The sequence below is a fragment of the Megalops cyprinoides genome, chromosome 24 (genome assembly GCF_013368585.1).
Source record: "Megalops cyprinoides isolate fMegCyp1 chromosome 24, fMegCyp1.pri, whole genome shotgun sequence".
Classification (NCBI taxonomy): domain Eukaryota; kingdom Metazoa; phylum Chordata; class Actinopteri; order Elopiformes; family Megalopidae; genus Megalops; species Megalops cyprinoides.
In genome coordinates this window covers 14,954,332-14,981,398 of record NC_050606.1, presented here as the reverse complement: position 1 = coordinate 14,981,398, position 27,067 = coordinate 14,954,332, and the positions used below count along the sequence as shown (strand labels likewise).

General features: G+C 42.9%; 2 protein-coding genes across 2 annotated transcripts; one reads left to right on the top strand and one right to left on the bottom strand.

The window, feature by feature from the left end:
- The first annotated feature begins 169 nt into the window (after window positions 1–169).
- Window positions 170–3,507, top strand: nol7 (nucleolar protein 7). Its single transcript, XM_036519399.1, has 8 exons — window positions 170–369; window positions 464–524; window positions 1,011–1,066; window positions 1,180–1,205; window positions 1,333–1,459; window positions 1,996–2,117; window positions 2,574–2,651; window positions 3,127–3,507. The coding sequence occupies exons 1-8, from the start codon at window positions 176–178 to the stop codon at window positions 3,198–3,200; spliced, it is 738 nt and encodes a 245-aa protein (XP_036375292.1). The 5' UTR covers window positions 170–175; the 3' UTR covers window positions 3,201–3,507.
- A 2,568-nt stretch (window positions 3,508–6,075) lies between these two features.
- ranbp9 (RAN binding protein 9) lies at window positions 6,076–25,186 on the bottom strand. The gene is made up of 14 exons (XM_036519192.1): window positions 24,744–25,186; window positions 20,117–20,228; window positions 17,955–18,007; window positions 15,252–15,419; window positions 14,341–14,363; window positions 13,348–13,532; window positions 12,639–12,751; window positions 12,130–12,238; window positions 11,129–11,328; window positions 10,274–10,421; window positions 9,790–9,911; window positions 9,374–9,525; window positions 8,039–8,150; window positions 6,076–6,262 (listed from the first exon to the last, which is right to left on the bottom strand). The coding sequence occupies exons 1-14, from the start codon at window positions 24,958–24,960 to the stop codon at window positions 6,132–6,134; spliced, it is 1,845 nt and encodes a 614-aa protein (XP_036375085.1). The 5' UTR covers window positions 24,961–25,186; the 3' UTR covers window positions 6,076–6,131.
- Between the last annotated feature and the right edge of the window lie 1,881 nt (window positions 25,187–27,067).

Sequence of the window (27,067 nt, the reverse complement as noted above, 5' to 3'; positions counted from 1 at the left end):
ACATCAAGCTGACTGCGTGGTCCAATATAGATAATCCGTGTTGTGACTGTTAAGGACCCTGTTGTGTTCCTACATCCTAACCACTAGGAGGAGCCATCCCTTGATGTGACCTTCCCGGTTGTTTCTGACGTCATATACAGGGTGAAAGTTCATTTGAGTTCGTCTGATTTTAAAGATGGCGAAAACACAGCATGGGAAATCAGATGTCCCGAAGGGGAAACCAAAAAGTAAGAAAATGGCAGAGAATATTCATTTAGGGGTAGCATCGAGCGAAGACGACGATGACGAAGCCCCAGAAGAAGTGACATTTGAAGATTCGAAAGCGATCGCTTTACGGAGCATGAAAGAGGCTATCGAGACTGCGAGAAGGTGCTGTGCACTGTAGCTAGCAATAGCTGGTGTCCGATCGGCTAACTAGCCAACTCGCAGAACAATTAGTAACTTTTTTTTCTTTTCTCCACAGAGAGAAGGAATTGCTTAAGGAAAAACGAAGAAAAAGGCAGGAACTGTTCCAAGAACAAAAGGTAAGATAATGGTATATTAGTCTACATTTTATAGTGCAATGATTGAATAAGCTAGGATAAGTAGGTATAGATTTATTGCACCTGTCTGATTGGTCATGCTTTCTTGGCACTTTATATGGCCAGGTCTGTGTTTTCCACAAGTTACTTTGAAATTTTACTTATTGCCGAGGTGTTAAGTCTATACTGTTCTTACGTTAGGAGCGAGCCAAGTAATTATGTCGTCATTTAATTATCTCTGCATCTGCACCTCAAGTAAGCTGTAATGTTTGTGACAAGAGAACTGTTAATAATAAAACGTCAGGTTTGCATTATCCTGGAGAAAGATATTCTGTATATAGCTTTACGAAACAGTTGCCCACATGGATGAAACGCCTATGCAGCTACTGTTTAAAGCCAAGCGCCAAATAAAGGCTTGTAACTAGCAAACTAACAATGTTAATGGCAATCGGTCCTTTATTTTTGTTTATTCATTTTTACCCGTTACAGAAAAGAAGACTTCTCCCAGACGATATCCTGGAGGAAATCGATTCAGCAGTTCCGAAGTACGTTGCCATAAATGCATTTTGGTAGCCTTCTTATGGCAAATATCCGTAAGTGGTTATGAGTGGCGTATTTTCTTCAATGAATTAAAAACTCGCTTTCCTTTTTCTTTTAGAAAACCGAAGGCATCCAAGGTTCAAGGTATGGCAGTTCCAGTCATTCTGCAAGTCACTACATTGATTCATATTCAGTTTTTGCTCTGTAAAACCCAGAATTGATGTCATGTCCCCATTGTTCCTGAGCTGTCATGGGTCTCATGTTCTTCCAGCTGAAAAAGAAGGGACCCAGGAGGAAGCAAGCTCCTCAGGGGTGGAGGAGAGCGAGAAATCGGATGCAGAAGAGGAGGAAGTGGAGCAGAAACAGAAGAAAAAGAAAAAGAGGAGGAATAGACAGAGGTAATGGCAGCCACCTTCTCAGGAGACGGGTCTACACAGTTGGGGCAAATGGAACCCAAAGATGCTGAATGCGGTTTACCTCCATGAGTGATGAGGTCATCCAGCCTGAACAATGGAACATTCTAATTCTATACTCTGTACAGCAGCCTTGACAAGGACTCTCAACTTAACTGTGAATGATGGTTTTAACATCACTGACACCTATCAACTAAAACTGGATGAGGTAGCTGGTTGGGTGAATAAGCTGATCAGCATTAATGAATTCTGCACACACTGTGTGAGCACTGCATACAGATATTTTTGTTTATTTGGGGACACTGTATCTTTATAGTGTGGACATTTCCAGAATTATCCAGCAAATTAGTTAGTAATGGGATGGTTATTTTATACATTGTTGGCTCAACAGTATATTTGGAGGCAAATGATTAATTACGAGGTGAGAAACATTAGGTGAATTGCCTGTATCGGAATGTTTTCAGACCATAAATGGCACAACTGGCTGTTCAGGTCTTTGATATTAGTTTTCTGCCTCTCAGCTTGAAGGGGAACTACAGTGTGACGAGGGTGAAGGACCAGTCTCTGGCCAGTAAGCAGAAGCAGAATGCCCTCGATTTTATTCAGTCCCATCTCTACGGCGCGGGGAGCAACAGAACCACAAGTAAGACCTGCCATTCCTGCAGACGCACACTGGCCTCAGACCTCCTAGAGGCGCATACTGGGATTGCTAAAGTAAGGCTGTAGGGAGTTCATTGTCCTACAGCTATTACATTATTTGGTTAGCTAGCAGATGACCTCATCTGTATTAACTTGCATATACTACATGTGTATAAATGTTGGCTATTCACTGAAGTGAAGTACTGAGGTACCCTTGTACCACTGTATGACTACAGTGACCCATCTGGGATTTTGAAGGTGGGGATCTAGTCCTTGTCACCACACCACAGTGTGAAGCACCAGTGTGAAGTGGCTGGAGGAAGTGTGCCATAAGATAATGCTAGCCTGCAGGCTATTATGTCTTTACAGTCATGCTTGTTGTATACTCAAGTATGCAGGACCTTGCCTGCATTTCCTCAACATAACTGGTTCGTGTGTTTTCTGTGTCTCTTCCTTTTAGACAACCATCTCCTTTCCTTGCAAAACAAAAGGGCGCAGAAGAAGAGTGCCGCACCGCAGTTTGTGGACAAGCAGTGGGGTGAGTGTTCAGGGCCCGTTGGATTATGGGTGAATCGGAGGCTTGCAATATCTCTCACAGTCGTCTCAGACCTTTATGGCATGTGTTTTGACACCACTTGACTTTCTGTAATAACCCAATTTTTGCTGAATGCCATTCACAAGAAATGGTAGAAACCAGGGCATTGATTTAAAAGGGAGACTAACCGACCTCTTCTCTGCTTTGCTGTAGATAATATATTAAGACAAGACTTGCTTACTTTTGAAAAGCTAGTGCATGTGCATTGTTTTGAATTCCTGCGGTTTTTGATTATTTTCAACAAAAAAAATAAATTTTTCTGATATGAAAAAATGGTAACAAAAGTATATCTATAGCATGAACAAGATTTCAGTAATAACTTGTTAAATAATGAATATTAATAAAGGTATATTGAATATATATATTGGGGTTCTGTTTCTTTGCTCCTCTAAGATGCCTTGTCTCACCTGTTCTCCAGGCACTGAGAAGAAGATGAAGGCAGAGAAGTTTAAGAAGAGGTGGCAGAACCAGCAGAAGGTGGAGACAAGTTGAGGCCAGGATAGGTGGTGTGGGTGGGGACAGAGCTGGAGAGCTCCTCCAATCATCTTTTCCTTCACCTAAACTGGACTTTGAAGCTACTGTTCCACTCCAGCCCAACACTGCCCTCTACATGGAGACTGTCAGATGGAGGCAAAGAATGGCTGTTACCAATCCTTTGTTCAAATGCAGCTATATGCTACAGATGGAAAAAGATTATGGTTGCATTGAGTCGATGGTCAGAGATGTTGTGCTTTGTCTTTTTTTTAAGGTGAGAAGTAGCCAAATTAGTTTTCCTTAAGCCGTATTGGTTTATATTACATATAACATGATACATTGCTGAAAAATTTTGTTCCATATCATACATTTATGAATAAATTGTATATAGCTGTACAAAATGGAGTCCTTCTATACAGGTTTACTTTTCTGTGATTACTAAATTAAAGGAACTGCTTGGTGTGTGATGTGTGAACACAAATAGCTCTGCAAGTCCTACAGTCTGAGCTAGGCATTGGTACATGTTTTTATTAGATGCAAACAAAATCAAATTTTAACTGCTTCTCTGGACAACCGGTTTATGTAGTGAAAAGGTGTGGGAAATTAATTCAGATCTGTCATAAATGCAAGTCTGATCAAGGCCATAGATTTCTTTGAGATAGCCACATAAGAGCATGCCGAGGATATTGATTTACAAAATACAGCTTTTACATTAATTTTATTTGCCTTATATGTCAGGTGTGGGCCACCTATCTGAATAAACAAGATAGATTTTCCCTTGATATCTCTGCTTGCAATAAGAATACTACAATCTTGCTGTCATTTAACAGCAAACCCGGCAATGTCAGTATGGTGATGCTGCTAACAGATTGGGCCCTGTGTAAAAATTGCCAAGTCACTGCAAACACCTGTTTGGAGGCAAAATATTCTGAAAGTAATGTCTCAAAAAGTGTTTCCCACACAAATCCATCTTCAAAATATCCAAGTTCATGGAAGTATGATTACTGTAACAATAAAATGTGAATCCATGTCTTATTTTAAAAGAAATGGAAATAATAATCTGTTACGGGCAGGAACTTCACACATGCAGAGTAACATTACATCTCTTTCTAACATCATGCAATATGTTATTTCTTGGCTAAGTCAGAACTGGCAGACTTTCACCTTTAGCGATAGAAGTGGCATGATATCCTCAAAACATGTTTGCTGAAATTGAGTAGAGCAGCAGCCATGGAAACACAAAGCTTCCAACATTCAAACTTTTTAGGTTCTGAAACTGATGGATTTGCCCCTGGACAGGCATATATTAAGGACCACCTCATTTGTCAACTGAATTTGTAAACTGCAGCCATTAACTCTGTGTAGATAAGAATAAATCCTGCTTGCTAGGTATTCAGAAGGAAAAGCTACTTGACATAGTTGTTCACGGGCATTTAAATGAAACATGTTATGTTTAATATTAAAGAGCAAAGGCAGATGGTTTTGGCCAGTTTGAAACACAGGTCGTACCGAATGAACCGTACCCAAACTAAGATGAACGAAGACTTGCGCAATGTCAAAGCCAACCTCATTACATGTGTAAACTCTTGGTAGGTGTCAGAGATGTGCTGTACATGAGAGTCACAGATTCACACTGGAACAGCAATGGAAGTAAACTTTAATGGGTGGTTAATCGGGATGATACACTTCGTGTTCGTGTCCGCTATCCTCGGGGCACAAATGAGAAACTTGCCGCAGCATGTATAAAAACGTAGAGTGCACACAGTTTAGACTGTCGATCCTAGGCATTTGGTTTATTGTAAATGTCATTACCACACAGTGTCATTGACAATACTGCTTTTGTTTTTTTGTTGTTTTGTTTTTTTTTTTTCATTCCTTTGTTTTTCTTCTCTACAATGGCAAGTCATACAAAGGAACACTCCGGGTTCTGGGGTAGGATCCGAAAAAAAAAGAGCAAACATCGAAAGAGAGGGAGAGTGAGAGGGAAGGGGAAAAAAAAACGCATCTACCGGGTCGTTGCTGGCTATGAACACCTTCAGCAGCAATGAGGAAGGAAGGACACTAGGCTCCTGAGTTGTTCATGGTTCGAGGACAAGCTTCGACGATATTACCATTTAAAAAAAAAAAAAAAAAAAAGGAAAAAACGAATTAAAATAATAAAAAGGTCAAAGCCACATCACATCAAACCTGTCACTGCCTTTCGTGTTGTTGGGAAGGTGTGGTGACCGATAAGAGGAGGGGTAACGGCGATCAAATCGACCATGGCAGGCCTACGGTGAATTTCACACTAGGCATTCGTACAAATACCCACCACAAAAGATGCATCTTTCTATAATAAAAATTTTTTTGTATTTTTTTTTTTTTTTTTTGGTTTTCTCACTTTTGGTAGCTAAATATTTTGAACTTCTTATGTTAATATAATTCCATTAAGTTTTTTTTTTTAAATATATATTCATATATATATGTACACAGGCTGACACATATACTTTCGACAGACCGTATATGCGAGTGGTTCTACAAAACAACGGTCCGTGGAAACGCCTTGTGACTCGCAGGGATGTACGGTACTTGGGGCTTTGTTTGTTGGCGGGTGTTTCGCCTTCGCTGGTTTTTTTTTTTTTCCCAAAACGGAGAACGAATATATCTGTATACGCTAGTTAGGCAAACAATAACAATCATAATAATAATAATAACAGTAAGAATGATAATCATTTGCACCATGCCTTGTAAACTAGGAAACAGGAGTTGCGTGACAATCAGAGCCTGCCCCCTCTAAGTAACTAATCAAAAAAAACGCCAAAAACAAAAAAAGAGACAAGGTAATTTTCTTTCCTCTGGCTCGATAATCCGTCTCCTCGAGTGTTTCAGACGTCCGGCGGGCTGGGGTGGGGGTGGGGGTGGGGTGGGGGGGTTTTGTGACGCGGGCGTGATGCGGGCCGGCTTGCATAGCTAGTGCAGGTAGTCCTCCACAGCGGCAAAGGCACAGGAGCCACTGCCTGAGCGAGCCATGATTGACAGGCACTGGGAGGCCTGACCAACTGCCTGGGCCAGGGGGGGCTGCTTGGGCAGGTTGTGAGTCTCTGTGGAAGGGGGGTGGGGTTACAGACAGGACATCAAGACAGCTAGTCAGAAGCAATACTAGTGCATTACTGTGCCGCTAATACTACTCTCTTTGCAGTACGGCAAAATGTAGAGGTTGCCAGGCTATCTGGGACTGCTTGTGAGTGCCTGCGAAAAGGTTTACAGGGGTTTTCTTGTAAGCCTAAGGTTTCCAGTTAGACCCCCAGGCAGGGAGTTGCCATTACAACCTTGAGCTAGGAACATCACCTAGCTTTCCTCAGTAAATGTTCAGGAGTGTATGGTAAAATGATACATGGGAAACGCTGGGGAAGATGATGGGGAAGATGGGGAAGTGTCTCATTAAGCTTTACGTAATCATATTAAAATAGGCTAACCAAAGGGCATAAAAACAGCTGAAGGGGTCTCTTTGACAGCTTTTATATGCAGCAGTAATATATTTGCCAGGGAGTTCAGTTAAACTCATTTACATACTGAGTAACTGCTACAGTTTGGTTATACACAATATACACAAGCATTGTAAATCGACTGGCTTCGGGCAGTAGCCATAACGAACCCTTTGAGGTACAAGCCGTAAGGTTCATAAAGCCAATCTAACCAAACAGCTAGAACAACATTGTATGGCTACATTTAATTTGTGTTTGTAAACAAATTGTAAACTATTGTGCACTATGACGACAAACTGCTCTACATATGTCTACTACAGCACAAAATTCGTTTTACTAATGTAGGTACAGTAGTTACCAGTGACTAAAAATTGTCAAAGCGTAACACAATAAAGCTTGCCATGAACCTCACACTACATTTCTGTTACAGCACTTACTGGTCTGTGATGCATCCAGCGTACAGCCTATCGGTTATCCATTACGAGGTATTAAGACAAATAAACAAACAAAACACAGCATGATTGGACAGCTAAAAAGCCACCTACTCTAGATCCAGGAGAGGATAAAACTAAACATTTTTCCGGGGAATCTTTCATATTCTTGTTCACATAAATTTTAAGGTCTGATTAGATTTATGCTGTATGAAAGTTACGTAAACTACTTTATTCCACATAACAGGCCTAGGTGTCCTTTAAACCTAAGTCTTAAAACTCAACAGAAGAAATACAGATTTTGGTCTTTAGTTTTTAGAGGAAATAAGGATTAGAGTTTTATGTACAACTACTGCCAGTATCTGCCTTTTCCTGATCTGAAATTTAGAGCTTATAGCCTTATAGTAGCTTATAGCAAGACAACCGGATTTTATTGTTTTGCCTTATAGGTATCAGGTAAAAACAAACAGCTAAAAATGAAAACCGAACACTACCTAAGTCACTACGAGGTTCTTCAGAATGTAGCCATAGCGTCAGTGTCTCACACTTACACAGAAGGACCACAGGCATGCCAGAAAAAATATTTCTCCTTTCATTATCGTTTACTTACGTGGGGAGATGATGTTTTAATGTTACAGATGTTTCAGAAAAATTAGACTCAGGGAGCTGACAGCCGCTACAGTTCTGTATTTACTGTTAGACTTTACAGTTTAACGAGAGTTTTACTGCCTTTTACTCATTACCACAGACAGGTACACCACGGACATTTTTGTAAGGCGGTGCACTTCAGGTAAAGTGCCTTGCTCCAGAAGTACAGCAGCACTTTGGAGTGTTTAACAGCCCAAGCAGGAGTTTCACAAATCTATGCTAATCTCCTCTTTCTTCAGGCAAGCACAAAACAGGTTCCCTATTGTTTTTGTTGCTTCGCTGGGCACTGAAACTCTACATGGTATGGCCTTACCTAATATTGCACTGTTGAGGGTGGAGCAGACAGGCTCTCTCTGTATGGCGTCCAACTGGTAGCCCACCGGGCTGTTCCAGGGGTCCGAGTAGGCTAGTAAACTAAATGCATCCTGCAAGGAGAGGAAGCACGGACACGTTTAATTCTGCTTCTCTTCAGATCTCAATGTGCTTACCTCACAGAGGTAGGTTTGACGGCAGATAGGCCAGCATCCACCAACTAGCCCCGCCTAGACACTGAATAATCAGTATTTTCATAGTACTCAATCAAATTAATATGGCAATGATGTAATTGTAAGTACTGATGTCACTGCACTTTTTTTTTAGTGGTGGGATATTCGTCCGTTCTTTAGAATGTAAAAATTGAATTGTTCAGGCAAATGCACATGAATCGTCTTCATAAAGGTGCTTTGTAATGATAGAAACAGTGGTCAGAGAGTGGAGAAAGTGCCCAAAAAGTGGCAAAAGAACAAAAAAAAAGAATTAAAAAGTGGGACATCTGGCTACAGTAGCGAATATTGAGCTGGAACATGAAGATCACTGAATTTGCTTTCCATTCTCCTGGAAGTGACGAAAAAACATTTAGCAAATAGAATGAGAATACAACTGCATTATGGCTATATGCTGCTGGCAAACTGAAAGGGAAATCTGCCAGATACGTGTGTTTATATATAATCACCCTTTACAGATGGAACAGATACATTGACTGGTGTTGGTGTTCAGTGTGAGCTGACACCATCATATTGATATTCTTAAGTCACGCCATTTAAACCACTTCAAGTGGTTTAGCTCAGTTACTGAAGGCCTGAGTGTGGCACAGGGTTTGGTTCTGCAGCTCCCTTACCCTCATCAGATGTATGGCTGTACAAATCTACACCTGTGCATTTCCAAAATCACGCAGCAATAAAATGCTTCTTCACTGTATTGCTCACGGATAGTCTCATAATATTATGTATAATTTACAAAATATGAAAAAGGAAAAACTGAGTTATGTTTGGGCTATTTAGGTGATGCACTAAGACTGGAAAAAAGCAGCATATGCACAACACTCCAGGTATTGAGTATGAAATCCCTGCCTAATCTGATCTGGTCTGACCTCCAACCCTCCATACAAATCACATGCAGTACTGGGGGTCTATCAGCAGGGGGCGCAGTAGATCTGCAGGGATTACATGGGCTGTGTGAAGCCGATCCACTGAAGCGCAGATTATCTGCACTCATTATCACACCTGAAGGGTGAGCGGTGACCCCCGACCTAATCTGAGTTTTGGAGCGAGGCTTAGCCCCCGGGGATTTGGGGGGAGGAGGAGGAGGAGGAGGAGGAGGAAGAGGGTACCTTCAGCATCTTCTTGTTGGTGGAGTTCTTGCCGCACTCGCGGCGCAGGTGCTCGCTCATGCTCTGCAGCTCGCGGCCGAACTGGATCATGCGCTCGATGGCGGCCTGGCTGCCCCCGCACAGCTGCCGTCTCGGCTGGCTGGAGTCCACCTCTGTTCACACACCACACGGGCGAGAGCTGTCAGTCACAGCCAGGGCCCATCCCCCCAGCCCGCCGCCCCCCCCCCCTCCCCAATAACACACAACAGCAAATGGGAGTCAGTCAGAGACAGGCTCCGCCCCCACACAAGGCAGTGAGATGACCTGCCATCTTCTTAAACAGACTCAAGATTGGACTACTGAGTTCGTCAGAGGCCATTTTCTTGACTTCATAAGCCAGGAACTCAAAGCCATCGGTTGGATCATCTACAGCTTACCCATGTCAGCATCACACTCCTCGAGCTCCATGTCATGCTTGGAGCTCCCGTTCAGAAAGCCGTTGGACGAGGACTCTGAAACCCCATTGCTATAGTGGTCTACCTCCATGTCCATTTCATTGCTGGAGGCCACAGAAAAAAAGAGGGACTCTGTCATGTCTCTCATACGCACTGGGAAATAAAGGGAGACAGAGGTCTTTCCTTTCACCCCACATTAGAGACACTGTCACTCTGAGTCACTCTTTACCGCATCTGCTAGGTCACACCCCTCCAAGACCACAGGTAGGCACCCCTAGTCTAGTGTGTTATTCTAGTGCTCAGGAGTGCTCTGTGCCTAGCATCTAGTGTGGTCGCTGCCCTGTGTTAAAAGCTGCTGTGCTTCAATGCTTTGCGCTCAGCATTTTCATTGCTCTTTTACCTGTGCTCAGTCCTCTGTGCTGAATGTTCTCCGTTCCGTATTTTAGATTCGGTGTGTTCGGTTTACCTGGTGCAGCTGTTGACCTGCTGACTCCTGGCGCTGTTGATGGTGTTGAGCTCGGAGTTGGAGAGGGCGGGGGGAGACGGCTTGTGACAGTGGGTCGGGGGGTGGGGCTTGCCGGACGCCACGCCGTTACTGCAGCTGCTGTCGAAACCTGCACAAAGAGGCGACAAGTCAAAGCGGGACATCTCTGTTCCTACTGCTGGAGCTGTTAACGTAGGTGTGTGTGTGTGTGTGTGTGTGTGTGTGTGTGTATGTGTGTGTGTATGTGTGTGTGTATGTGCACTTCCCTACAAAGTCCCTCTGTTTTGCTCTTCAAAAGGACCACAGGCCACAGCTGTTCACACTCCTAAGTACAGCACTACCAGGTGATTTCGGCTTAGCTTGGAGCCAACCAGACTGTACAAGATATCAATGTAGATGATACTTATCAATGAAGAGGGGATTGATTCTGGTTTAATAAATAAGTGAATGATTTAGACCTGACATCCAAATGAGTTACTAATAATTACAATCTGAAAAATTACATACAATTTGTAGTGGTAAAACATTAGCCTGAACTGTGCTGGATCTCTCAGTACACACATGTTACCTTCTGTAACACAGAAGGTAACATATGTGATTGCGACAGTTGAGACAGTGAGAGCAGGTTTTTCCACTTCACAGAGACCTCACACTTCTGATTGGCCTGGAGAAAGTGACTGCTGTTGCATGGGGCATGCGAGCCAATCAGAGGCGAGCAGAACACTTAGATAAGAAGATAATACGGAGATAAGGAACAAGCAGGCGGTGCGAGTGTGACAGGTCACATGACCAGGCGTGACCCAGCTGTGACCCCGTGCGCGACCCGGGCGGGCTTACCCGGGATGTAGGAGTGGGAGCTGCCGGGCTTGGCTGGGGAGGCCAGGCTGTGTATGCTGGCGCTGTGGCTGGGGCTTAGGGTGGGGCTGCCGAAGAGGCGGGGGCTGCCGGGGTAGCTGTCCTGGGACTTGGGGCTCCGCCCACCCAGGCACCTCACCTCACTGTCAGTGCCGTTGACCATCTCGATAAACTGCCGCACCCTGTTGGGGAGGAGGGGGACCGCTCATCACACAACACCCTAGCCTTTGTTCTTTGTGATTGATTAGTAATGTCTACCAGCTCCGCACACTGTGAGAGGGCTGGCAGACATTACTAATCCATCACAAAGGGGATACAATATATAGAAATAGAAATACAGTATGCTGCCTCACCCACTTAACCCTTAAAGTAGGTGAGTCAGCACACTGTATTTCTTCTGTAAATTATCTAGCTGTATAAATACCATTAAAAAAGCAACACGTGTAAGCTCGCTTAAATTGGGGGAAACAAATACTGTGATAATTCCACGCTGAACAGAAAGTTCAGTAACTGGAACTCCACGCAAAAGAGTTTAATCATAAACTAATCAGGAACTCTTTAGCCAGAACAGGAAGGAGTGCAGAGAGTTCAGTCTTATTACTGCTAAACAGTCTCTGTCTCTGAAGTGGAATGGGGACATAACATAAGCTGTCAGGAAGAATTTTACACCACAATGGAGAAATGAAGGGAGATGGTCAACAGGGTATTAGAGAGGCTGAACGGGGCGAGACCTGAGGAAAAATGACCTTTAGTCTACGACTGAAAGTAGACGGGGCTGTACTCAACCCAATCTTGACTTAGCTTGGGAAATGAAGAGTGAGTACAAGTAAACAGCAAATGACTGTACGTCCATGCTCATCTGTAATACACTCGCCCTCTGTGTGGATATCTCTGCTAATGGCGGTGCAAATCAAGACCGGCAGACATTCACCTCACTGACGCAGTGTTAATGCATCTTTTCCCACCAACGATGGATAACTTACTTTAGCATGAATAACAGGTCAGGGTTTCTTTCTAGTAAAGTGGGGTACAGCTGCTGTGTCGTTTCAATGGCTTCCCCCATTCTGCCCGCCAGCACCAGCTTCTGAATTTCTGCAGGGACACAAAATCAGACAGCGTGTAACCACATTACAAACACACATCTTATACATGTTAGATTATACCAGTTGTAAGTTGTAGTTGTAATGACATAACTGCTTTGGTTTTTTTTTTTGAGAGCTCGACACACCGCAGATGAAGATCGTGCGATTCTCCCTGGAAACTAGGGGGCACTGAAACATTTATACTGATGCATAAAACAGTCAAATGTGTGCTGTTATCTGATAGGACCAATTAAGCCAGCGCACTGTCAAGAGACACAAAGCAGCGAACACACAGGCCCTCCAGCAGTTCAGGTGAAACACCCCTCTGCCCTGTGCTGTAGTAGCAGAGAAAGAACATATGGACGTGGGACTAGGCAAAATGGACCCCCAGCGGATGCCACCCGGCTCACTTTGTCTGTTCTTGATGGAAGCGAGCTCCTCGTGCACGGCCTGGTCTGTTGATTTGGCGAAGGCCTCGGCCGTGGCGCAGTAGCCGTGGTGCACCAGGTACGACGCCACCATTCTGCCAGATGGAGAGGAGGGACAGAAACAGCCTGTCAGCGACAGCGCGGCTATCACCGGTGCGGCAGCGGGGCGCTGTGCTAAAGAGCAGGGCTGGCAACATACAAAGGTTTTCAGTTCAATTCCCTGCTGGGCCGCTGCTGTTGCGCCCTTGTGCAAGGCACTTAACCCAAATGGCCTCCAGCTGTATAAACGGATAAATGCGAGTCAGGCTAGATACCTGAACAAACATAATGTAGTTTCAAGGCAATTCCAGCATTGCTGGTGTGAATAAAGTGTTTTCTTGAATGTGCCAGCCATCTATTGTTTGTTTGGTATCCACTTACTTAGTATGTCCTAAATCATTTTCAAGGTCCAAGCAAACAGAAGCACAATATTCATGTTAATATGTATAACAATAAGGATTAATACAGACTAATTGTTTCAGAGAAGAACTGTTTAGCGCCTGTTTATTTTCACATGTGCGAACTCCTGGGTGAAAAAACGAGGCGCCACTGTGGCAATGCCACCCAGAACACCGATCTGACTGCGGAGCATCACCAGACTCCTCCCTGCCCATATACCCATCAGCCCTTTCAGCCGGAGGATAAGGCTCACCTCTGGATCATGGACTGCCACTCGCCCTCGCGCTCTCCGATGGGGAACCTGTCGATCTGGGCCTGGATTTTGGTCCGCCACTCCCGCATGTAGTCCTCGATGTCAAAGACGAACGGGTGCTGGCCGAAATTTGCGTCCACCACCTCTCCGGGTGTCTGCAGCCCCACCGTTGGGTAGAGGTTGGGCTGGGAAGAGGTCGAAACCTGTCATTCTGAGCAGCAGGAGGTCCTCTACCCTCTCTTTCCTATTGTCAGAGGTGCCAGGGCTTTGCCAAGCATGAAATGCTTTTCTGTCACTGCTCTGGTCCCAATTATTCAGACTAATCAAAGACCACGGCTGTAAAGTGCAAAACCTATCCAATGGATCTGTTTTACTTGACAACTAGTTTTGGTTCTGTCAGCAAGAAACAAACACTGTGGTTATTTCTTCATATCCCATTGTCTGTTTTCCCTTGGTACAGAAATGTGTAACTGCATTTCTGATAGCAATCTCAGAGTCCAGTAAAGCAAACCGTAAACCTCAAGGGCAAATATCTAATCTAAACTTTAAATTTAAATACAATTTGAGACCTTAGCCTGACAAGAGTGGCAATAGAGAGTGATAAAGTATAAACTGACAGCGTGCTTAGTTCTGCTTTTGAGCAGAATTGTACCAAGCTGAAAAAAAAGTTAAGCCAAGCTAGGGAAAAATAAGAAAATGTTGGACAATTAATGGTGCCGAGTCGCAGACTCAAATGCAAAGCCAGACTGTGTAGCCACACCCCTTTCTCACACTTCAGACAGACTGGCAGCAAGCCAGGCAGCCACAACTGAATCACAATCAGAAGGTGACATTATCTGGTGTTCCCCCACAACATATGGGAAAAAGAGAAGCACAGCATAGTGTACCATGTGCAGTTTAATGCCCCCAATAGCTTTTATTAGAAACATACAGACTGAAATCAAAATTGTAAAATAATACATCAGATAGAAGATATCAGAAGATTATGCTTACCGGTAAATCTGTAAAAGCGATACCTGGAAGAGAAAGTGTGGAAACAAGGGTCACAGGAGTCCTTCGCAGACTTTAAACAAAGGATCTTCTAAGCCTTTTTTGTGTCTGGATAAACTTAGTTAGACCAGTTGTTTCTAACACAAAAGCTGTGCTGGAAATAGCTACCACTTTGATTGTAAGAAAACATCCAGACTCAAGGCCAGATTCAGCTCAATTAGCTCGTTAAAAGATACTCCCACACGCACTTCTTCTCTGAAAACATTCAGTCAGCAGGGAAAATATTTCTATCCTGAGATGAAAATAAAGTGAAGGCCTTCTAGCGTCTTAGCGTCTAACCTGAGAGTAAAAATAGAAATGTCTCAAGTGACGCACAGATTCAATTAAAGCATTCTCATCACAGATGACAAGGCCTGTGTCAAATGATTTTTTATTTCCATGCAATTTCAGTTAAGACTCAGTTAAAAAATAAAGGATCATGTTACACACACATATTTCTTTTCCGTACGTACGTTCCTTAAAGGAAAAAAGTGAATGCTTTCAGCTTGACAGTAATTTGTGTAGCGCTGGTGGTGTTACCTTTTTGTGTAGAAGCGGGTGTTGTGTTACCTGGATTCTGCCATTCTTCGTGTACAAGCGGCTGTTCTGTTCTCTCTCTATGCAGAAACAGCTGCTATGTTGTGTTTTGTGTAGAAGCATTATCGAGGCTATAGCAATTCTCTGTGCAGATGAGGGTGTAGCATTACCTAGACTGTGGCCATTTTTTAACAAAAGCAGGTGATGCGTTAACTCTTGGGGTGGAAACAGGTATTGTTTCACCTAGACTATGACTTTGTACTAGTGCAGGGGTTCTGCTGAGTAATTTCTGACGCAGCATGTGTAGCGTTATCATTAGCGTTAGATTAGAGCGTTACCTAGACTATGGCCGTTCTTTGTATAGAAGCAGGTGTTGTTGATTAGGTTGACGCAGCAGCCAATCACGTCGCCTGTGGTAAACGTCGGGCCGTAGGGCTGCCCGGTGCCTGACGAGCAGAAGGAGTGGCCGTCGTCGCCATGGTATCCGTATGAATGTTTGTCCCAACCTGTAGATAAACGATAAAAAGCGCCTGTAAGCATCATATTGTATGCTGCTGCTCCAGTCCCCGGCAAGAACACTCAATTTGGGGGGGGGGGAATTTCAGCTCAGACAGACAGTCTAACCTTCTACACCAGTGATGCTGATCTCAGACAATGGTGTGTTTGTAATGTTGTTTTCTATGTTACTTAGCACATATCAGGGCAGGAGTAACTAATTTAGGCTTCAGAGTCTAAATGAGGGCCATTAGAAAATATGCTGATACATATTATGTTCAAATCAATTGCCCTTGTTTAATTGGTATTGTTAATTAATAAGATATTAATAAGGTGTATGCTTATATGCTTATGCTTATAAGGTGTATACACAGTTTGCCAGGGTGGCCACTGCTGATTCAGACATGCCAGTTATTAGTGGCTTTTGGGGATTTGTCAAATATTATAGAAAATGGTGGCTTGGCTTTGCACAGGATGCTTTCAACAACATATGAGAGGTAAAAGTGCGCTTTGGCTAACCAACAGGGCCAGCTCAATCACTCTCGTATCATATTAGAATTCATCAGATAAGAACTGAATGAGAATAAAATGCCTTTGTCAAGACCGGTTTGTTGTTTTTAATACCAGCAGGGATCTCTGACTGTATCATCCCTGAAGAGGACATGGATAAAGCTTCACACATCTTGTGCATGTTTCCAGGCATTCAGTAAGAGTCACTGCATCATCTTACACTTTCTGAATGACCCTGATAGCTTCACCCCCTGGAAATATCTCTAAAACTAGGTCCCTGTGTTGTACTCATGAAATAGTCTGCAGAGTATCATACCAAAAATTTTAACTGCACAGATAGTAAACAGAAGTTTGATCTGTAGAATAGAAAGGTATTAGCCACCTTTCAAGAAAATCTGACAGGGCCTTGCCAAAGTCAGTTAGAATTCACTCGAACCAACTCAAAATTCAGCTGTATTTAATTATTTGTGAAAACGTGGAAAAAAAAAAAAGAAACTCAGTAAACGACTGGACACAAACCCTGATTCAGTAACTCAGGGTGAACACTTCCTTTTAAGAACCATGGAAAGCCAGAATGGGAAGGTAGTGTCAACCCCCACGCAACTGCAGATCTAATCTGTCTGGAGAAAAACACCTCGCAGACAAGCGCTGCCATATATCCAGTCAGAAACATAAGCCCCTGAGGGATCACAGCACAGAATAAGGAGAATGTGTGTATTTTTCCAAGTTAAGACTGGTCAGACATTACTAATCCATACCAGAGGTGGCCCATCCCTCACTTAACACAAAAGAGAGCTGCAACCCCCATTCACAAATATACATTTTGTCAGATTTAAAAAGCAACAGAAATGTGGTGCAAGGGTAAGGGCACTGGTCCCGAGGCCAGTTTGCTCCCCTGTGTGTACCTAGAATAGCTACTGCATAGATGGGTTACTGATGTGTAAAAAGTACAAATCTAAGTATGTCCCTGGATAAGAATGTTTGCTAGGCAAACACAATGGTCTAATGTACAGTCCCTGTTAAAAGATGACCTATCAGCTGACAAAGTGACTCATGGCTTTGCTGAATTGGTTATTATCTCATACTGCCACCAGTATAGGGTTTACACAATGATGAGAAACAGAATCGCACAATGGCTGCTGCTCCAACGAAGGCCCGCCCGTAAAACTGTGTCGCAAAAGTGGGAGGAGCCATGCTCCATTCTTTATCCGATATCAGAGGGGCTGCAAATGTATAGCTTCACAGCAGTCTTCACCCTCCAGGCATGGTATGAGGCTTAAAGGAGAATGGCCCAGTTTGGGGGACACACCCAGACAAGACACACACACACACACACACACACACACACGCACACATGGACAAAAACATTTACACATAAACATGTATGCGTGCTGTTGCAGACACACAGAAACACTACACATTTGCACACAAACCTGTCCACATTTACACTGCATTTACATTTTTTTCATTTCGCAGACAATGTCATACACAGGGACTTACATAAAGTACTTTCAATGGGGCAAGGCAATTAGCTATATAGACACTGAATCTTATGGCCATCCCTGAAATACAGTGACATTGTGAGAAACACTGCCACGAGAGGTGGTGGTGTTATCATAAGGCATATAACCTTACAACTAGCATTTATTTCATTATTATTATATTACATTATTATATTATGTTTTATTATATTATTATTTTTAGGAGGGGGGGGGGGGGGGGGGGGGGGGGTCAGAGTTCAGACAGTCCAGCAGTAATCTCAATAAGTAAGTCTGCAGTGGAAAATGGACAGTGATCCCACTGTTCTACCAGTTGAGGGGAGCTTATTCCACCACTTAGAGAAGAGACGTGAAGAAGATGACTCATGTGCTAATGCAGACACACACACAAACACGCACAACTGCAGACACACACATAGACAAACACATTCATACAAGAATTCAAATGCACACAAACACACATATACTCATACAGGCGCACAGATGTGCACACACACAGAAAATACAATTCAGTACATTTAAGGAGTCCGACTTTACCTGGGAGCCGGTTCATGTTGACACCTTGGGCGGAGAGACCTATTCCCATATAACTGAAAAGGAAAGAGGGAGATCTCTCTGAAGCAAATTGTCATAATTAATTGCACTATTATTGTGGAACAGGAGCACTCTTCTGTTAGAGTCAAGCACAACCACTTCACGAAATTACTTTCCATCTCAAACTCTTGACTCATGACAATAATTTGGTAGAATCAGTCGAAACAAACAGGAGAGCAACATGCATAAAGAGCTGCACTGCTGATTTCAGTGTGAACATAAACAGAGAAAAATATAGACAAATCAGAGGTAACAGTACCACTGCCACTTAGCTATGTACAAACACTTCACTCTTATCCTTATATTTAAGTTATTCAGGCACACATTCGAATAGTCTTTACTAACAATCTTCACTAGAAATAGGTCAGTTATAACTCCAGAAATATAAAATGCCATCCTACTCAACCATATGTAAACATGTAGCTAAAAAAAGCATTTATAACAAAATACATGAAATCCACTTAGAAAAAATACTTTTGCAAGTGTAAACCACACACCGTGTCCAGAAATCCAGGAACAAAATCATTCCTATACTAAGACTGTACAGAAGCTCAATTTTTAGGAATTGAGAAATATGCTTATAAGACTCAAAGTGGATTCACTCACAGCGGGTAAACGGTATTCAGTGGGGAGAAATGGTGCATCACTACCGAAAAATGAACCTGAATTTGAATTTATGCACCTCTTTCAAATCTGAATCAATTATAAAGAGAAGCTGCTTAAATCACAAACGTCAATTTAACCCCTTTATTTTGAACAGTGCTTGAAGAATCAACCACTTATGAGAATAAAATCATCCCAGATAGGGTGCAACTGTTATGAGGAAGGCAAGGAGGGCACTATAATAATATATAATCATTTTATGAAAATCAATGTAGTCCCTACTGTCATAACAATGTATATGAATTCTCGCTCAAAGGGCAATGAACACCTGAAAACAATGTTTGCTGAAAATATAAATCCTGGAAACATGTTTGCTTCCATTTATCCATTAATTAATCCATGTTTTCATGCACCCCTGTAAAGTCCATCCATTTACTGACTGCTTGGAGGGCCACAGAAATTTCCCTTTATCTGAATTTGGAAAGCTTATCGCCTTTTCACAGGGAACCTAAAATTACGGTCACGCGGGAATTCATCGTACTAAATTATCACAGTGGGAGCTGATGCCAATTTTTTTTTGTGGGTGGGGGGTGAGCCTCGGTGCTTTTCACACTCCGGCACGAGGAATGAGCTCCACAGCTCCCTGTTCGACCCTGGCTGTTAGGAGGGTGGAGTCGGTTCCGGAAGATTCCACCCCACCAGTTTTCCTGAGCAGCTGCAAAAGTACGCACTTGGGAGTTCCCGGTGGAGGAACTCGCCCGACCGCGGTGCCGCGGAGCGAGGTGAGGGCGGGAAGCCTCCGGTGTCGCCGTGGAAGCGCCCGCGTTGCTCGGCGAGGCGCCACTGAACCGTGACCGCATCATGAAAAGTTAAGCGGTCTCTGCTGCCTGAGCTGTACGTGCTGGGAGGGTGAAACCTGAGGCACCGGCGGGCTGCGATCAACCTCACTTTTGATTCGCAGTGGTGGCAACACGAAGGGTTAAAATCTGGTGTGAAAATTATCTGGCTGCCGATTGAGACCTGTCTTCGGAAACTGTAATGCCCTTCATTTTGTGTTCTTAGGACAGAAATTCAAACAGATAATAACCCAGGCAAAACATTAACCGTGTGGGAGCGTTCTTAGTTAGCAAGGGGGTGAAGCATTGTTAACTCAGTGCTAGCTCCAATGCTAACTACCGTTAAAGGCTTCATTACTGTAGCTGTGCTGTGAATACAAAAAAAAACTTACAGAAATACCCCATGAGTAGCTAGTTATATGTCACACACTCTCTTCAGTATGCAGTTATTCATCACTTATGTTACGATTTCAAAATCTTTTCCTATACTGCTCAGCCGCAATTCTGTTACGGGCCACACCACCAAATGTAACTATTGATTGGGACTGACTGATTGGTTTTGGCCTACCTGCAATCAAACTACCCAGCTGTTTCTAAACGGAGAGCAATTATAGGCAATCTGTGGCAGCATTTCATCTGCATTTCATCATGAGTGGTTCCTCTTACCCATCCCGTCCTTTGCTGACGATCTTGACTTCGAAGTAGTAGACCCCGCAGGCCGCCGGGATGGGGTGTGTCGCGCGTACCGAAGCTGCATCTTTCGGGGTCTTCCCGTGACCTGGCAGAAAGGTAAGGAGAAGGGGACAAGAAATCTTACTGTAGTTCCTTAGATCCCAGTTCACATATTGACATATCTAAAGCCGATTGCCCTCAACCTGCATAGCAAAATTTGCACATCATTAAAACTCTACTACTGCATTGCACACTTTCAACGTAACAGAGTCCTGTGAGATAACTGCAACGAGATCACGGCTTAAAAAAAGAGCCTCACTGAACAGAAGTTATTGTCACACGGAAACTGAAGGAGAAAAACCTTACTTACTGACCATGCGGTACACAAAGCTGAAGAATGTGAATTTTAGATTCGATTACTACTGCAGACATGTTCAAAGGTCCAGGTCAAGCAATCAAAGTGACTGCATTCCCCTGATGTGACCCAACAAGGCTGTGAGGATTCCAAGCTGCCGCACAGAGATATTGGCCCTCATGTCTCAGATGATAGCGCAGAGAAAAATCCCATCGCGCACCATCCATCCCAATGGATATCGACTGCACTATTCTTTCCTCCAAAAGGTCACCTATAAATACTTCCAGACACAAAAGGCACATCCTGCAATGCGCATGACAATGCAACTTGAAGCACCTACAGAGGTGGAGCTTACAAAATGGAGGTAGCAGCAGTTTATTTGTCAAAAATCTGCTTGCATTGATTTAATAAGCCTACCTGCAGAGCTAACAAGAGTACCATACCCATGACTGTTCTCTTAAAAACATAAATTAAAAGATGTTCATATGAAGCCTGACATTTAATACATCATTTAAAATACCGCCCCTTGGCAGACGATTTTCAGCGAATGACCTTAGATGCCCTTTACAAACAGAGCACATCATGGAACATAGTTTAATTGTTCTCAGAAAAAAAAAGAAACTACACCTTCCATGATCTTAAATAACTCATCACATGGACACCTGATGATGTTAGCTCATTCGACATTCTGCTGCCTGTCAGAGATTGGCAAGTCCAGACCCGTCCATAATTCAGGTAACCTGACTTTGCGAAACATCGCTTTTTTTTTTTCTCCCCCCGCCCGTATGGACCACAAATATCTCTGATCCAGGACGACATTGCACATCCAGCCGGTCGCCAGGAAGAGAAGTGTCTCTGGGGACTTGAACACAGGCCCTCTGGTCTGTGGAGCACCCCCTTAGGTGTGCTCTGTCCAAGAGGAGCAGCGAGGCGTGAAAGAGGTCTCTTTCTCACAGCTCTGAAAAAAAGACAGGGGGACAAAGTGTCCCGGCAATGCCTACACGCTCACTATTATTCAAAGGTGCTGCTGGATTGAGAGAGGGGTCTCATGCCTGTCACAGGTGACGGCGAACGAGGGACAGAGCGCGCTTTTGTTAGATGGGGCTGCTCGGCGTGTGACAAGCAGAACGGACATTAAGGCCAGAGTTCTAGCCTCTGAAACCAGCTATGAGATCAACGTCTGACGTACCAAAATGGCAACTCTGAGGTCTGCTCTCAGGATCAATCCCCCCTCAGGCAGAACAGGCTCTCTACTGGATAAATGTGTGGAAAGAGGTCCAGTGAGAGAAGCCACACTATGACACTGTCTTGTGCCACCAAGGAAAGCTTGATTCCAAATGGAAACAGTATAGAGAAACCTGCTAACTATGCACAAAGGCGTTTCCAACATTCATATATTTCTAAGGCAAACATGATACACAGCTACTCAAAATAGACTGGCCTGAATAAAATGTTAAAAGCTTTCATTTAACAGAAACAAGTGAAAATCCCTCTGGAAGAGGCAGTGAGCCAACCTTTTTGACAGTCTTTTATGTAACATAGCTTGTGTTGTTAAGTGTGTTGGGTATTTTATGGTAAGCTGCTGAAATGATGACAGAGGTTATTCTGATGCAACAGGGGCCATTCCGTGTGCTACATACATGGTGCTTTCTGGAATATGTTGACACATGCTGGGATAACCGATCGGTCATGACAGGACAGGGTACATGCCAGCCCACAGCCTCCATACTGTAACACCATCATCACCTTCCCACCCCACACGCACACACACATACTTTACCCTTATACACGGGGGAATGGAGAAGATGTAGAAACCAAGAGGCCATCAGTCATTCCAAAAAAGACTAAAACATGTCTATATCACCTTAGGGTCCACAATTAACCAACACACAACCTAAGGCATCTAAAACATCTACAACCTGGCAAAGCAAAAAAAAAAAAAAAGTTATTTTATCCATATTTGCTTTGAAAAATTAAGCAATCTATGTCTTCCCTCAAAAGGCAGAACCTTCACACTGTATCTGGTATCTCCTCATCACTTCACCTTCCAGTACATTTAGATGGCCAAAGTTTACTCTTCTGCTCAGCTTTGTTCTTTCTAGATTGTTCTATTTTCTTCCTTGACTGCAGCACAGATGCTGCCATGGCTATCAAGTAATTTTGTAATCTTAAATGAATCTGTAAGATTTTTAAACTGTGTTTGTTTCACCCATGATCTTAATTTGCACAAACAAGATAGGATAGCTAAGCCCGAAACACATCTGTCTTTTGCTGTGTTGCAACCTAACCCAGATTGTTTTCAAGTTAGTGTACTGAATTCAGCAAATTCACTTGAAGACAAGAACATGTAACATTGTGTATGCACATATGTAATTTAGCTAGTTTAAAGGTCTTAAGAGCAATATATGTTGAACATTTCAACTCACAGTATTTGTTTCTGCTAGAAAAAAAAATTATATTATCGCACGACGGTTTGTTCATAGACCCAAGCAAAGCATTATCCTTTTTTAAACAAGTGTTATCAATCAAGAGCATTACGCGTGAAACCAGTCTGACTTGAACTCCCTAAGTATGACGCATTGCACAGCTTTAAGTGTGAACAACCTTTGAAGTTAAGGGTCGTGGGGTTTGGGGTGTAAAAGAATCATGAGACAATGGAATGTTTAACCTGAAACGTACGCATGTTTTTTTTCAAATATCATAATTTATATGGAAGTGAACTAGCTAGTTACCACGCAAAAGCCCCATCATTTTTACAATAGCTAGTTTTGTGGCCGGTTTCAGTGTCTTCGCAGCTACAGCCCTCTCCTCTCACGAGCCTTTTCACAGGGCTGAGCATGACTCAAACCACTCTCGTTCTTCCTGTTATTTTAAGGCCTAGCTTCTGTGCTGCATGAAAACTGCAGCCCTGATCCCACTGCAACAGCTTGCTAGTGTTCATTGTTACAGCTCCCTTCATGTTCGTATAGCTACTACGGCTGCTCCATTTACATCGTCCTTGGGTTATTCGGGCTATTTTGAGCGCATCTTGATAGGCTGCGCACTCTCTGGTGATTTAGTTATCCTGGCACAACAGGATGCGCTCTCAAGAGAGCAACCGTTTCTAATTCTATTCCACGGAGGCAGGCGTAAATGAACGTAGTTCTCTTGTCACATAAACTCGGGATAAACCAATATTACCCAGACTGGTCATCTACCTGGCTAAAGGAAAACAAAGAGATTAAGGCCAGCTACATAAAATGCAGCTATGGTCTTGTTAAGAGACTGCGACAATGGCCTATGCAGGATCTGCAGACACTGAACTCTCATGACAGTGGCTGGCTAGTTAGCCGCCTAGCTAACTGGCATTACTCATTCTATTGTTGTAGCTCGCTAATGTTAGCGACTACCTAATGTAATGCTGACACAAACACAACACTTTCTTCAATACAAAGGATATAGTAAAAACAGATGTCAACAGATTACACCAACATTTGCTCTAGTTGTTTTTCCTGTCCTTTTGTATGTTTAGGTATATAGGTTAACCCCTAATCTTGAAGAGTGAAATGAATTGAGCTATTTACCCAGTAACGTTACTTTAAATGTGCCTTACTGGCATCGAACATTTAGATAGCTAGTTGGCTGCAACTACTTCATTTTTAATGATCATTTTCCTACCTCGGGAGAACTGTGTTTGGTCTGTTAAGTCAAGTTTGTTAGCTAGCGATGTTGTTTCGCAATTTATTGCATAGTTAGTTGAATAAAAGCCTAAAAGCCTTAACACATCAAAATCATAACCATCTGGGTAGTTAGCCAATGTTGTTTTGAAATACACGGTAGCCATGCTATTAGCTAGAACATTTTGTACGACAGCTGGAGTTAACTAACATTAGCTACATGGCACCTGGCCCGCTCTAAGCTATAAGGCTATGAGGCTAGCTAGCTAAGTGGCTAGATAGTGAACAACAGGCCAGGTGCGATGTAATGTTAGCTGACGTTCTAGCTGACGTTATGTGAAAACCATTAGCTTGCTACCTAGCCAGAGTTATTTTTCTCTCTGTTCGGGATTGTGCCAAAATACCCAGACAGTAAATATATTTTAGAGCTAGCCAGCAACTAATGCTAGCTAAATGCATACGACACAGTCGCATCGTTTCTTCTGTTGTTTTTCAAACATTTTAAATGACTAACGTTAGCTTGCTAGCTAGCTACTGTCAGTGTTAATGTGTTTTCGCTTGGCTTGTGTAAGTAACATGATGGGACACACGTCATATTTCTTCGCTGTACCTTTATAATGAACTCGAAGATTGTTCTGAGAAAGACCGATGTAACTGAACTTGTCCTTGGGGCTCCAAGATCGGGGAAGCGGGGTTTCTTGTTCGTTTACTGCTGGATAAAGCTGTCTGAGTCGCTGGTTGAGCTCTTTTTCCTGCTCGTTGAGAGCCGAGTCCCCATGAACCACAACCGACATCAGAAACCCACAGCCCGAGGATTGCCCGGACATGGCGATCGCACTGTTTTTATCTATTAAAATACACACTGAAATAACAACGTTACGATAACGGCAAGCTATGTAACAAACAGACCAACGGTTAGCTAGCACTTCAGTGAACGCTGTAAGAAGAAGGTCTTTTTAAAAAAGCAAATAAAGATAAAGATAGCTACGATTAAAACAAGACATGGACAGACAGCTAGCTAGCTAGCTAGATCTTTTGTTTGTTGTCAGTGCATGATCCACAAATCTGATTGGAGAGGAGAAGCTCCAGTCAAACTAAAAACACACTTCTTCCCCAGGGCTGAATCCGCTCAGGCACGACCAATCAAAGCCCCAACTGAGCGATCTTTCGAGTCGCGTTTCTCACTGCCGATCTCGAACACGGCGTTCACGCCAATGAAGAGTGCGCTGCGACTGTAGTCCTGCGGCCTGTGTAGGTTACGGTCGATTCACGATGATCAGTTTTGCGTAGGACCCGCGCAGATGCACTGATCCTTATAGCTTAGTTTGTAGAGTGGCTGATAATTGTTAGAGGAAGGGATAAGCTATCAGCGAGCTTTCTGTATGACGCAAAACGTTGAATTTGTAAATGCTAAATGAGTGAACTGGTGCTGACAACTGAACGTTGTGCTTCATGAAGTAGAAAGCAGGGTTTCCAAAACCCATCACAGTTACAGGATACATAGTTTTCAGTCGCTCTTCATCTCCAGACGAACTCGCAAAATTCACATCCGATCATTAATTAAGATATTTTAACACTTTAAACTATATAATTATATTTACTACCACTTAGACCTTTGGTCAGACTTTTAAAATACTTTTATTTGTAACAGAAAAATCGCAGATTTCAACGACTGCATCTGAATAAATGAAGCATAATTACTGTATTATATGGTAGCTACAGTGTACATTACTCCTTCAGCACACCAATAATGTCGGTAGCAACAGACTATTGACTGTCATGGAGGAAATAGCTGGTGCTGTTCCTGTTAGTCAGCGGTCTTTTATTTGCTTCTGAGGCACCGAGCAGGTTTTCAGTTGCGCAAAAGGGTTAACATCATGCAGCATGAATTTCGCTGTTGTGTTGAAGCAAGCTTTGTGCAGCGCCTTTGCAGAATTGATCCACGTTTGTGCTGCACGGTTTTCAAGGCAAAGCTGTCAGACAAGAGTAATAGATTTAGGCGATACAAGAGGTGATTCAATTCACGGCTGAGCTGTTTAAACCCTCAGTTTAAACATATTTTATAACAATACTGTACCCTGCATAGTTGATTCATACCCACTACTGACTAAACAAAAACATAGACATGACATAACAGAAAAAATGTATATATTAGATATTTGCTAAGGTTAACCATATTTTGGCCAAATACTCTGTGGTACAGGTTAGAATTTATGACTCCCTCTAACTCAACAAAGGCTCCAGGTCATTCACAGCCTCTGGTGGCGAGATACACTTGCTCCTGTTCCTTGGTGAGTTGACACTCTATCAGATACTTAAATTTCTTAGTAATTGATACCACAATGGAAAGTGGTAGATTCAGCTTTTTTTAAAAAAAAAAAAAAAATCCTTTATAGATGTCTTCCATCTTGCAGTCAATGACCATTTGTTTGCAGTCTTTAGCAATCCCTGTGGAAACTTTAAAAAAAAAAAATCCAGTGTGATTGGTTGATTGATTATTTATTTGTGTCATGCACTCTATAGTGCCTAGCCTGTGAGGACTTACAAGACACTATTAAACAGGAGTACATTCATTAGTAATAGCTAATAGATATGTATGTTTTTATAAATACAGAGGGCACTGTCCATGTGATTCTTGTGTCCTGAGTGGAAGAGGAATCCTACTGCATGGAGGTTATGTTATTTGATGGCTTTCTTCATGTTATTGAGACCCATGTGTTCTGAACACCACCCCATTTAGTGTCAATGTTTCTTTTCTCATTGGTTTAATCTCTATTTCCAAATAAATTTTGAGCCTGACTGGATTTGTGCAGTGAGAGACAATGGATCTGATAATCCTGGATTGATTCATTGCTGTCTGCATCAGTGGTATGAATCTTTCTGAGCACCTTTAACCCTGAATATCTGATTCTTAAAAAAAAATGATTTCCCTTT

Coding starts and splice junctions, on each gene's coding strand:
- ranbp9 (XM_036519192.1), bottom strand. CDS start 24,960: ATGTCCGGGCAATCCTCGGGCTGTGGGTTTCTGATGTCGGTTGTGGTT. Junction 12,239..12,638: donor TTCCATCAAGAACAGACAAA/GTGAGCCGGGTG, acceptor GTGTCCCTGCAG/AAATTCAGAAGCTGGTGCTG. Junction 9,526..9,789: donor GGAGTGTGATGCTGACATGG/GTAAGCTGTAGA, acceptor GTGTGTGAACAG/AGGTGGACTCCAGCCAGCCG.
- nol7 (XM_036519399.1), top strand. CDS start 176: ATGGCGAAAACACAGCATGGGAAATCAGATGTCCCGAAGGGGAAACCA. Junction 370..463: donor GCTATCGAGACTGCGAGAAG/GTGCTGTGCACT, acceptor TTTTCTCCACAG/AGAGAAGGAATTGCTTAAGG. Junction 1,067..1,179: donor ATCGATTCAGCAGTTCCGAA/GTACGTTGCCAT, acceptor TTTTTCTTTTAG/AAAACCGAAGGCATCCAAGG.